The 13,581-nt window shown below is 36.6% G+C and overlaps 1 protein-coding gene and 1 long non-coding RNA gene across 2 annotated transcripts; both read left to right on the forward strand.

Annotated features, from left to right (window-relative positions):
• The first annotated feature begins 1,572 nt into the window (after positions 1–1,572).
• Positions 1,573–1,816, forward strand: LOC126760492 (uncharacterized). The gene is made up of 2 exons (XR_007667205.1): positions 1,573–1,643; positions 1,685–1,816. It is a non-coding gene; the product is annotated as an uncharacterized LOC126760492 (long non-coding RNA).
• Positions 1,817–4,381: 2,565 nt separating this feature from the next.
• Positions 4,382–11,936, forward strand: LOC126760459 (isoleucine--tRNA ligase, cytoplasmic). Its single transcript, XM_050476103.1, has 6 exons — positions 4,382–4,612; positions 4,673–5,291; positions 8,554–9,186; positions 9,408–10,252; positions 10,313–10,808; positions 10,997–11,936. The coding sequence occupies exons 1-6, from the start codon at positions 4,476–4,478 to the stop codon at positions 11,855–11,857; spliced, it is 3,591 nt and encodes a 1,196-aa protein (XP_050332060.1). The 5' UTR covers positions 4,382–4,475; the 3' UTR covers positions 11,858–11,936.
• The last annotated feature ends 1,645 nt before the right edge of the window (positions 11,937–13,581 follow it).

A 13,581-nucleotide genomic window follows, 5' to 3' on the forward strand; every position in this document is an offset into this window, starting at 1 on the left:
TTAACGTAAATACGCATATACAAAAAAATTCAACTCCTCTTGTTTCCGTAGAGACCAATATACTGTGTGAGTATGAAAAATTTGTTGCACTCTTTTTATAATCACCGGACTTAGAACAATCTAATTGCAAACGCAAAATAATTGAATCAATTTTATTCAAACAAATTCAATTAAAAATGCCAAGCAACAGCATGGACCCTACAGTGGAACTGGAGGAGCTGTGAATACATTAATGCTATTTGCATGTTTGCAATTGCATGGTTTGGTCGGAAATCTAATAACTGAAGAACATAACGTAACATGCATTTCACTTCTGCTTTTGTGATTGAAATTTCATATAAAGTGTAAATGGAAAAATTAATCAGTAAGCGATCGCTGTCAACTGGTAATGGAGAAAGCCTTGTAAGGCTTTGCGAAACAAGTTTGCAGTGAAACTCCTTGCTTGATGCGAGCTCGTTGCAAAAAACAATTTCATCTTTAAGTAAGTGATAACTGTTTTGTGGAGTTTAGTTTTTTAGAAGGATCAATAAATAGGAGTTATTTTAAGAAATTTTAATAAAAAGTCTGGTATAAAAAATGCATTTGAAAGCTCATTACCGCCCAAAAATAATTATTGTCTATGACAGGGTTATAAGACTGTTATACGAACGGACGGAAACCTAAAAAGCGCACACATGAATTTTTGAGGACCATATAGTGAGGTTGATTGAGATAGTTGATACTTTCAAGATATCTAAGAATCATGTTGGACATATCATTCATAAGAACTTGAATAAATCTCCATCGATTCACAATTAAAATAATGGCGAAATCGTGTGAGAGTTGCTTCTGCAGCCACCCTACACTCAGAATCTGACACCCAATCGCGGACCAATTTGAATCAAAACACCAATCTTCTGCAGAAGTCATATCTAAAACTTTGGGGATCAAAACAATTAAAATCCTATTTTCTAACAAATTTTGTTTTTTTTTTTTCTTTAAAATACGAAGTTGGGCTGTCTGGGGCAATACTCCCGATTAAGTCTGTTTCTGCCTTTTTTAGCAGAAATAAAAAAAAATCATACAATATTTTAATCTGAAAGAATTAGGGATGGGCCGAGAGTATTTGTTTGAAAAATGAAAAAAAAAATATTTATAATTTGTTTAAAAGAAACTTTATATTTAAATTCTTTCTGCATTATATTACTTATTTATTTATTTCGAAATTTTCGTTATATTTTGTCAATTTTCCAAAAAAAAAAAAGTTGAGATAATGTTCCCTTTTGTTTAAATTCCGCCAAAAATCACTTTTTATGAGAATTTCCTCACATAAATATTGGTTGTCAAAAAGTCTTGCGGTATTTTCGCTAGTTGGCGCTGAAAGCGCGTAGTTCTAGTTTTATTCGTCGCATCGGATGCTCTACCTTTTTGGAAAGCTCATTTCACGCGCTAACACGTGTTTGATTGATTGTCGTTTCTTTTAAGTCGTTCGTGAGTTATAGCGTCGCAAACATGGAGCAAAATAAAGAGCAAATACGGCATATTTTACGGTACTACTACGATAAAGGCAAAAAGACATCTCAAGCCGCCAATAAAAATTTGTGCAGTTTATGGACCCGATACAGTTTCCATTTCCACCGCACAACGATGGTTTCAACGTTTTCGTTCTGGTGTAGAGGTGGTCGAAGATGCCACGCTCCGGAAGGCCTGTCGTCGAAAATTGCGATAAAATCGCTGAATTGGTCGAAAGAGACCGGCATAGTAGCAGCCGTAGCATCGGTCAAGAGCTGGGCATGAGTCATCAAAAATTCATTTCAATTTCAATAAAAAAAAAATTCAATAAAAATACCGCAAGACTTTTTTGACAACCCATTATGTATACATAATTATCTCAACTTTTTTTTTGGAAACAGTATTAAACTGTAGTCCATATCCCTAAAAATTACTATATGCACCATTTACGAACTGAAAATTAGTCCAAAAAGTACCAGATTTGAATCAAATGTAAACGAAATTTAATAATATACAAGGTCTGTCGCAAAAGAAACAGGACTGTTAAAAAAAAAAACAACAAAAAATTAATATTTTTCAAAAGTTATATTTTTTTATTCAAAGTAGTTTCCTTGTGCTTCGATACAGCGTTTAGCCCGGTCAATTAGCATTTCAAATGAGTGTTTAAGGTCATTTTTCGGAATGCTCTTGAGAATATCGGTCGTCGCCTTTTGGATAGCTGAAATGTTCTGAAACCAGTGTCCTTTCATGGGCAAATGAAGTTTTCCAAATAGGTAAAAATCACAGGGTGCCAGTTCAGGTGAAGTGAGTGATTAAATATATGGAGTTTTTTGTCAAAAAATCAGTGACAAGCGTCGACCTATAACACGGCGCATTATCGTGCAACAGATGCCTCACAGTATTGTGGTCGAGCACGACGTGACAAAATTAATGGTAAAACACAGCATTAATATGGAGTTTTTTGTCAAAAAATCAACATTGTCTTTATTTTTCGACCGATGACACAGAGGCGACCTTCATCGCTTAAACCACTCATGCACACTACTGCGGGATAGGCACTGATCACCATAAACTTTTTTCATCATTTGAAATGTTTCAGTAAACGTTTTCCCAAGTTTAAAACAAAATTTAATATTTGCTCTTTGTTCAAAATGCATTTTACGACCGATGACCAAAAGCTGCTGTCACTTTTTGATCGATAACATCGATTGTAGTTATCCAATTGTCTTAAAATTTTTACGAAATGTCAACAAGAGATCAAACTTTTTATTTCATATACCCACCAATAGATGGCGCCACCAGAAACAGTTATATTTAAAAAGTTCTGTTTCTTTTGCGACAGACCTTGTATTTTATTCTACGTCAATATTCTTTAAAAAGATTTTTTTTTTGTGAAAATTGTTGACTTTATTTACTTTGAAAGGCTAAATTAGCGATTTTGTTTCACAGTTCAACTAGTTTTTGAATCCTCTTTTTGTACTAGTATTAGACTAGTATTTAGTAAGTATATTGTTAGTCACTACAGAGTAGCCAGAGAGTACGATATCATTAAGGAAGTTCTATTAAATTTTCTTTGTTAAAGATAACTAGTCCGAAAACTACAAGTTAGTGAAAATAATCCTCTATTAAAAATGGTTAAATTTCGCCAACTAAAAAATTATTTTTTAGAGAGTTATTTTATTACACTAAAATAATTTAAATATTACTGAATTGCTTCCATTTCAATACTTAACCTCTAAAGCATGCATAAAATAAAGTGATTTTTTCCATAATTAAACTATATTTTGTTTCGCCTTTTTTGAAGTACAAGTACCCTAATGAATTGCTGACCGAATTCTCATTTGTCACACCTCATATCTCTCCACTATGTAAATGAAACAACAAATAAGAATACTAGTTTGTAGTATAACTAAAATAGCAGCTTGGAAATGAACTAGTCCTTAAAGCATCAGAATCGTTCCAGTTTTAAAACGACTTGCTTAAGTTTTATTTTACTATTTATAAAGTTGAACTTTTACACGTTTTTTAATAGATATTTTTCACTTCATTACTTTTCGAAGTCCACAAAAATGATTTTTGTTCATAACTGACTAGATTACCTTTCGTTTCAGTTTTAACCAATATGAAAGTAATATATTTTTGACAGAAATCTCATTTTTAAATTCGACCTGGCGTTACTATTTAAGTGTGCGTAAATACTGGTCGGAAATGTGCTAGTTAGTACTTGTAATTATAAATTCCAATGTGTAAATAAACTGGTCCGAAAAGTACCATATGTGTGCCAGTTCAAATATGACTTCTTAGCGAGTTTAAAAGACTAGAAATTAATTTTTTTCTGCAAGATATGTAAACACATACACATTTCATTTTTTATATTAATCACCATTTCCTATTTTTTCAGAAAAATTTTCACCGCTTTATAATTTCTACAAATAACTTCAAGTCATTTTGAACCAAATATAGGTATATACATATATATTTATAGTATATATACAATACATATGTATACCTACGAGTAGCTACGTACAAACATGTGTGTATGTACCGCTTGTAATATTTATTCACTCAGCTGCCGGCGCTCTCGTACTCATGCTGGCATTGCTTGGCTTGCTTGCTCTGCAATCAAACTAACTATTGCGTCATACTTTTATGCTCATGAAATTTTCTTCACATACTTAAGTGCTGAATACATAGAGCGCGACATCTGTCAAATATTAAAATACACACGTTCTTATGGACACAGTTATGTAGTTGTGCAGCTGCCTCAATAACTGTGTCCCTAAGAACTTGTGTATTTTAATATTTGACAGATGCCGTTTGCAGTCTATCGCGGTCTATGTGTTCAGCACTTTACACTTCGGTTTGCGATTTGCCGTGTTGTCGGCAGCAGTTCATTGCAGTTGTTACTCATTTGTTTCGCGGTGTACATGCTAGTTTTTCGGACGTGCTAAATACCAAGTGATAGTGATATAAGAGACGTGGCAATGGAACTGCAAAGCGATGACATTTACCGCGTGCCGGAGACGATACACTTCCCAACAGAAGAGTTAAATATACTGGAAATATGGCGCAAAGAAAACACTTTCGAGCGTTGCATGCAGCTATCTAAGCAGAAACCAAGGTAAGCAGATAAAGTGCATTGCTACTTACAAACTCTCACACAACATGTTTGCAAATTTAGGTATACATTCTATGACGGCCCACCCTTCGCCACGGGTCTGCCGCATTATGGCCACATTCTGGCCGGCACTATCAAAGATATCGTGACGCGCTACGCGTACCAGCAGGGCTATCATGTGGAGCGTCGTTTTGGCTGGGATTGTCACGGTTTGCCGGTTGAATTCGAAATTGATAAACTTTTGAATGTCAGCGGACCGGAAGATGTGCAGAAGATGGGCATAGCGGCGTACAATGCAGCTTGCCGCAAAATAGTTATGCGCTATTCAAATGAATGGGAAACAGTTGTGACTCGTATGGGACGTTGGATTGACTTTCGTAATGACTACAAAACGCTCTATCCCTGGTATATGGAATCGATTTGGTGGGTTTTCAAGCAGCTCTATGACAAAGGGCTCGTTTATGAGGGTGTTAAGGTGATGCCCTATTCGACTGCGTGCACAACGGCGCTTTCTAATTTCGAATCCGGCCTAAATTACAAAGAGGTAATGGATCCTTGTGTGGTGGTAGCATTTGAAGCGGTAAATATGGCGAATACATACTTCCTCATTTGGACAACTACACCGTGGACGTTGCCGTCGAATTATGCCTGCACCGTGAACCCGAATTTGGCTTATGTGAAGGTATGTACAAATATTGTTGTATCTAATAGCCGAAACAACCAAAAACATAAACCAGTGGCCAGTGTCAGCTGATACGACCTATCTTATGGGAGCACAATGCAAGAGAACAGCGAAAAACGCTACTCCCTTCCTCTTTGCCGTAGGATGCCGTAGGAATCCACGGCATTTGGATTTTTTCTGTGGAAACGTGTCAGCTGATTGCTCTTTCACAACGCAGGGTTGCCAATCTCGATATACTGTAGTAACTATAAAAGTTGTCTTCAATATGTTTGAAATTTTCGTAAACTAACTCAAAATCAAAGTCGAATGTTATTATTTATAAATATATACACTATTTTTAATAGTTTGTTTTCAGTTTTGATATTTTATATTATAAAAAATTGTAATTGAAAACATAGATGCGTACAAAACTATATACATATGCGTATTGAGCAATGACAACATTGTTTAAATGAAAACAAACAAAGATGGCTGATTTCTGATTTTTTATCACGGGCTCAACTTTTGACACATTTTGCTCGCTAAGAAAGGAAAAGGAAGGAAGGGAGTAGCGTTTTTGACTGGTTCTGCTATGAGCTGGCATTAAAACACAATCAGGGTCCCGTCACCCAGCAGTTAGTGAAAAAGGCGGGTTGCCAGAAGAGCAGCGATAAAACGAACTGCCAAAATTAGTGCGTTGTTAAAATTTTGTAAAATTAGATGTCAGTAGTGTGTAAATTTATTTATATATATGAGTGATATAGGCCTACTGGGGAGCCGAGCACTCAAAAAAATATCGGTAACGCGCTATTTGCATACCTCAGTGGTAATGTGGAAACTGCAAAATGCCCAAAAGTTGTTTATAAAATGCCCTATCTAATATTTTTCAGCAATGGCATCATTGGCAAATGTTATAAAAAGTGCGAGTTTTGACAGCTCTCTCTCGACCCAAAGAGTCTCGTATCAAGTTATCTATGTATGTACTTCAATATTTCACATGCAGGTAGTATCTCAAGTGGTGAACACATAGAGCGCGACAGACTGCAAACGACATCTGTCAAATATTAAAAAACACACGTTCTTATGGACACACTTATTTTCACAGCTGCACGACTACACGACTGCAGGCCGACAGTTGTCGTTCTCGCTAACTTCAATATCCTCCTATTTTTGCCAACGACAGTAGGACGACAGTAGAGTTGACAGTAGAATGGAAGATAGAAAGAGGAGGTAGAGTGGTGATGCCACTAATATGTAAAATGTAAAATTATTCACAGCTCTAACAAACATGAAGTTATTTTACAAATAAAAGCATAAAATAGCTCTATTATATCATTTGTAATAACAATTGTTAATTTAAAGCAAAAATATTTACCTATTTACTTATTTTTTGCATAAAAAATTTCACTTTGAACAAAATATTAAAATTTCATTGAAGTGAAAGGAATTAGTATGGCCACAACGAAATTGTGTACATGCAAAATGGACAGCTGTGTTGTCTTGTGAACATGCCAGCCATTGTTATGTTGCTGCCTTCTTACGAATGTTCATGTAGTAAGATGCACAACGCCATTTTCAGTTCACTGTCGTGCTGCTGTATGCTGCTATGTAGTATATAAGCTACGCTTCTCCTATTGCATTTCATTTTGTTATTGCTACCGCTCTCAGAGAGCCGCATCAGCGGCATAGCAGAACAATGTAAAAGTATGTGTTCTACTCTGCTCGAAGTTTTGTTAGGTAAAAAACTATAGCTGTGCTCAGCTCTGACATAGCGGTAGCAAAAAATTGGGAGCGGTATGAGAGAAGAGCTATTTAAAATTTCCATGTGCTACAGCTCTCACACGTGTTTTTTGTTTTTGCTATTTTCTGTCATAATATTTAAATTGAAAGAAAAAATTTAATAATAATATTTTATTTAGAAACAAAAAATCTAAAAGAGTTGAATTATAAACCAAAGAAAAGTAAATACAGCTTTTTTAAAATATTCATTAATAAATCGTTTTATAATTAGTACACATCTGTTACTTTTCGGCCTAGTTAATTTTCACTCAGTGATTATTAACTTGTAGAACTTTCCGTACCAGTTTGACGCTTCAACTTCATAGTGATACCCTATGAAATTTCATTTGGTTGATAATATTTCGCTTAAAAATGTAATAGTTCTACATTAGCTCAAAAAGGCAAAAAATCTAGACCAAATATGAATAAAAATCCACTCTCGAACTAGTTCACTGAGTAGTTAAAGTTAAATAAAAGTTTTATACTTATAAACTCATATTTTCAGACTAACTAACTAGTGCCATATTAATTAAAAAAAAAATTATCAAATACATATGTACCAACTCCCGTTATCAAACTAATTCATTTATTAAACTAGTAACTTCTAGAATGTATTCAATTTAATCAGCAGTTCATAGTTTTAAAGTCATATCACTTTCGCATTAATTGGATGATTAATTACACTTTTGCACTAGTTCTAAATTAGTGGTAAACTAGTAATTGTTAGAGAACTTTCATAGCAGTCCGGAATTTCTAGTGACAAATTAATACAATTAGCGACTAATTAAATGATCCACTACTAGCTTGTACAATTATTGTATTTTCATTTAGTAAAGTAGTAACTTTAGGAGCAGTTGGTTTCGATTAACTTTGAAATGCAGAATATACTTAGGGAGACCCAAAATATTATACCATACATGGCTTCGAGCGTCAAAAGTCGATATCCGATCAGAACTTAACATATCCGCCTTTTCGTTCGTGTCACGGTTGTCTAAACTTTGTGAAGGCCGCTGAGACCAGGTTAAAGCGTTGAGATAAGGACGTTCGCTGGTTCATCAGAAATGCTTATTGTATAACTCATGCAAATTTTTCTTAAAATATAACAGCACTGTATGCAGTTTCTATGCGACTTTTTCATTCACCTGTCGGATGAATCAAGGTCTTTATTTTTGTACCCTTTTTCGTAAAATATTCCGAAAGCTCCTTTAAAAAAATCAAATGGACAAAGTTTAAATAGAGTTGCCGGTTTTCCGTACATGCTTTAGGGATTTACTATCACTTTTGAAATTGCTACAGACCTTCGAAGCACTACTAAGCTCCTTTGTTTTAGTTTCAAAGCCTTTAAATAACATAAAATCGAGCAGGCTTTATTCTGTATTTTTCGACTAGGATAGACAGCCAGTGAATTGATCAAATTTGGCTTTACCGATAACTTTTCTTATAAAAATATTTTTATTAACTATTATTAGCCTTTGTAGATATTCACTTTTTCTATTTCTATTAGATTCTCGACAAGAAAACTAACCGCTATTATATATTGGGTCAAACACGCTTAAATTACGTCTACAAAAGTGAAGACGATTATGAGATTATCACAACATTCAACGGCAGCAGTTTGATCAATGAACCATATAAGCCGCCGTTCACATATTTCGTCCAAAAAGGTTTAGCAGTAAACGCATTTCGTATACTAGTCGATGATTATGTAACCGATGATAGCGGCACGGGCATCGTGCACAATGCGCCCTACTTCGGTGAAGACGATTATCGCGTTTGTCTCAATGCAGGTATTATAGAGAAAGCCAGTCCACCAATTTGCCCGCTCGACGAAGTAGGACGCTTTACGGCGGAGGTTACCGATTTCGCGGGTGTATATGTTAAGGATGCCGATAAATTGATAATAGCGAAACTAAAGAAACTCGATGTACTAGTCTCAGCCGGACAAGTTAAGCATAGTTATCCGTATTGCTGGCGTTCTGATACGCCATTAATCTATAGGGCGGTGCCATCATGGTTTGTACGCGTGGAGCATATGTCTCGGAACTTGCGAGAATGCAGTGCACAGACTTATTGGGTGCCGGAAGGTGTACGCGATGGCAGATTCGGAAATTGGTTGAAGGATGCGCGCGATTGGGCGGTGAGTATTGTAAACTTTTATTATATTTCATTATTCACGCAAATTAAGTAAGAAATTCACATTATTTGACTGAAGTATGTAGTACTCAACGTCAAGAAGACTACACGGATCTTAAGTTTCTTAAATCCCTTACTTTCAATTGTTCCCCATTTTAACCAGTATCTTATTAACATACCGTAACTTGCGTATGTATTTTACGCGAATTATATCTTAACTTTCAGGTAAGTCGCAATCGTTACTGGGGCACTCCCATTCCGATCTGGCGTTCACCCAGTGGTGATGAGGTCATTTGTGTGAGTAGCATTGAGCAATTGGCAGCATTATCTGGAATTCACATCAAAGATCTGCATCGTGAGACAGTTGACGAAATCGAAATCCCCTCTGCCGTACCAGGAAATCCACCATTACGTCGTATTAGCGCCGTTTTTGATTGTTGGTTTGAATCCGGTTCAATGCCGTATGCGCAACAACACTTTCCATTTGAAAATCAGAGCAATTTTATGAGCAACTTTCCGGCCGACTTCATTGCCGAGGGCATAGATCAGACTCGCGGTTGGTTTTATACGCTACTTGTTATTTCGTCGGCTTTATTCAACAAGGCGCCATATAAAAATCTCATTGCGAATGGGCTCGTGCTGGCCGCAGATGGACAGAAAATGTCGAAAAGTAAGAAAAACTATCCAGATCCAATGAATGTGTTGCACAAATATGGCGCCGATGCTTTACGTTTGTATTTGATAAACTCGCCTGTGGTGCGCGCAGAGAATTTGCGATTCAAGGAGGAAGGTGTGCGTGACATCATCAAGGATGTGTTGCTGCCATTATACAACTCCTATCGCTTTCTACTGCAAAATATTGCGCGTTACGAAAAGGAAGATCTGCGCAACTCATCGCGTTACGTCTACAACAAGGAGCGCCATGTGAGCGGACAAACCAATCTACTCGATGTTTGGATAGTTTCGGTGAAGGAGTCTCTTATTGCCTTTTTCGCAAAGGAGATGAAGCTGTATCACCTATATACGGTGGTGCCACGCTTGACTAAGTTCATAGATCAGTTGACTAATTGGTAGGTCTTCGATTTAATACAAATTAAATGCAGCAGAAATAATTTATTTTATCTTTTAAGGTACATACGCTTAAACCGTCGCCGTCTTAGAGGTGAGCAAGGCGTTGCAGACTGTCTACAATCTCTAGACACGCTCTATTCGGTACTCTTTGACTTGATCCATCTACTAGCGCCATTCATGCCATTTCTATCTGAATACATTTACTTACGTCTGCTACCGTTTCAAGCGAAGGCAGCGAAGATTCCAGAAGCAACTTCGGTGCATCATCAAATGTTGCCACAAGCAAATTTGAAGCTCGTTCGTCTTGATATTGAGAAATCGATGTCTTTGATGCAAACCATCATCGAATTGGGACGAGTTATGCGTGATCGTCGCACGATGCCACTTAAATGTCCCCTCTCAGAAATAATTGTAATTCATAGAGATCCGGAGATTTTAGCATCTGTGGAGCGTTTGTCCGACTTTATTCTTAATGAGCTAAATGTACGCAAGCTGACACTCAGTTCCGATAAAAGTAAATACGGTGTAACATTACGTGCGGAGCCGGATCATAAGGTAAGCTATGTTGGGAAGTATGTTATATTTAAAGTCGAGGCATTCGGAACTCTTAAAGTTCTGTATTTATAAGAGTTTTTATCGACTTGAATGCCTACAATGTTGATAGTTAACAGTAATATGCTTTATAGCCCTGTCTCCTAAAATAAACTATATAATTTTCCATTTCTACTTTCATTTTATTTCAGTTATTGGGTCAACGCCTCAAAGCCGACTTCAAAACTATAATGAATGCAATAAAATCACTCGACGACGAAGAAATACAAAATCAATTCTCCAAAGGCTACTTTTCTATACGAGGTCATCGCATTGAGCTCTCAGAAGTGCGTATAATTTATTGTGTGTCAGAAAATTTGAAGACGAACTTGGAAGCAAATAGCGAGAATGATATACTCGTCTTACTGGATATGACACCAAACGCCGAGTTGTTGGAAGAGGGTTTAGCACGTGAGATCATCAATCGTATACAAAAGTTAAAGAAGAAAGCTAAATTGATACCAACCGATAAGGTGGTAGTTTTCTATCGACTTATCGATACGGATTCTCAAAAATCAGACCATACAGCGTCTAACGAAATAACAACCGTTATAGGCAAATACATGAATATGATTTCAACAACGGTTAAATCGGCGCTTTTACTATATAACGACGAAGATAAATGCAAGCGAAACGTTATCATAACGGAATTAGTAACTGTTAAAGGTGTAAACTTAGAACTGACTATTTGCTCAGCAGAAAAGCATAAGACAGTAGAAAGCGTGAATATTATGCTCGCCGATAATCTCACACCACGTTTTGGAGGAAATAGACGCACAAGTTTGCATTTGAGGAATGGCGTAACTGGAGAATTTATTACACTAACACAATTGCATGCCGAGATCGATGTGAACTTTGGCCTTTATGGCATGAGTTATAACGTTTACGGGTTCGATAAAGTACAACAACAATTACACACATTAACCGCTAATGATTTAAATGAAAAACTATGTGGCAAGCAACTGGTGGTGGCGCTGAGGGAGAGTGATGTGAGCAAAGCGACTTTTCTGTGAAATTTTCAAAACATTACTTATAATTTGTTAAAAATTTAGCAGTTAGTATCATTCAATAAATTTAATTTATGAACAAAAACTTTAGAAAAACTTGTTGTAATTATTTTTATACAATATAATGCAGAACGCAAAAATAGACTTCATAATATGATACAATCAGCGTCTAAGTGATTTTAATCACTTCAAAATCGCTTTTCGCTGTCCGCTTAGCAATCCTTTCTTTGGGATTCTAAAAATTTCGTGGAGTAGTCCTGAAGGATATTGTAGTATAGAGGCCCGAATTTAGAGTTTTTTGATAATTTACTATTTAAAATAATTTTCTAGTTATATCTGATTGCACTAAAACGAAAGAATCAACAGCCTGCTGTGCGCACTGTGAAGAAGAGCAGCCTCTAAAGGGTGCAAAGTATACAAGCAAACAGTCAAAAAAATTTTTAAATTACAAGGAAGAAACTACCAGTCCGGAACTCGGTCTACTCTATCCAGTCAAATTATTCCTGGTACTACCTTTCCCAAAGTGTTGCGGAACGGCTCTGAGGTCTAGTCATGTAACCCTTCAAACAAAATGTCCTCGTCAGTCGTTTATGAGGAATCAATATTGAAAAAGTGAAAGTGCTTATTCAGCAAATGGTACCACAGATGGCTGCTCAATTTTCACAAATGATTACTCAACTCCCGACATAAATTAATCAATGCAAGTATTCCAACGGCAGGGCTGAAGTCAATGGCTATGTCAAAGCTAACAACATCGATGTTCTACTTATAGCAGAAACTCATTTCAATGATCGGTCATATTTTAAAATCGCAGAGTACGATCTTATAAAGTCAAATCACCCTAGTGGCGATGTAAGAGGTGGAGCTGCAGTTCTTATAAAATCTGGTATTTCTTTCATGGAACTTGAACCTTAACATTATCCTTGGGTTTAGGTAGCAAAGGTAATGTTGCCCAGGCCTCTTGGAAAATTAAAGATAGCTGCCTTATACTTTCCTCCACGACCCAATCTATCGCAGGACATGTATGAGCAAATTACGAACCAATTACAAATACCAAAGGTAGAGCACTTTTGAATTGCATATGGGACAAAGGTTTGATGTGTCATTCAACTAGTATATACGCCGGTACTCGCAATGAATAAACCCAGCTTGGCAAATTGGCAAACATTTTAAATTATCGCAAATGGCGAGAAGAAAATGCGGACTCCAACAGAGCACCAGAAGCTAGAACCACCAGAGCGTCCACAAGCGGGACAGACATCTCTGGTCCAATGAGGTAATGACGAGGCTCAGAGAGAAGAGACGTCTTCAGCATGCATGGCAAATCAGTAGAAATCCTAATGACAAAACACTTCTCAATCGTGCCTCAAAGGAGCTCTAGCATGTTCTTTGGAAATCGCGCAACATGTCCCTAGAAGCGTTTCTGGTTACTGCCAAATCCAGATCCAACAATCTTTGGAATGCGTATAGACAAAACAATAAGCCGATATCTAGATACCCACCAATTTTAAATAGCAGAGGCCATTGGTACAGCACCATTGCAGAGAAAGCTGAGGTTTTTGCCACACACCTCCAAAACACTTCTGCTCCCAACGAGTTGAATGATTGAATCCAGCAGTCAGCAATTTTTTGGATGTCGCTTGTCAAATGGAATTTTCGATTTCTGAAATAAATGCTGTAGAAAAGCAGGAGCAGTTCAAGGCATTGGTGATCAAAAAGTCACCAGGTTC

Source organism: Bactrocera neohumeralis, chromosome 5, assembly GCF_024586455.1.
Source record: "Bactrocera neohumeralis isolate Rockhampton chromosome 5, APGP_CSIRO_Bneo_wtdbg2-racon-allhic-juicebox.fasta_v2, whole genome shotgun sequence".
In the NCBI taxonomy this organism is placed as follows: domain Eukaryota; kingdom Metazoa; phylum Arthropoda; class Insecta; order Diptera; family Tephritidae; genus Bactrocera; species Bactrocera neohumeralis.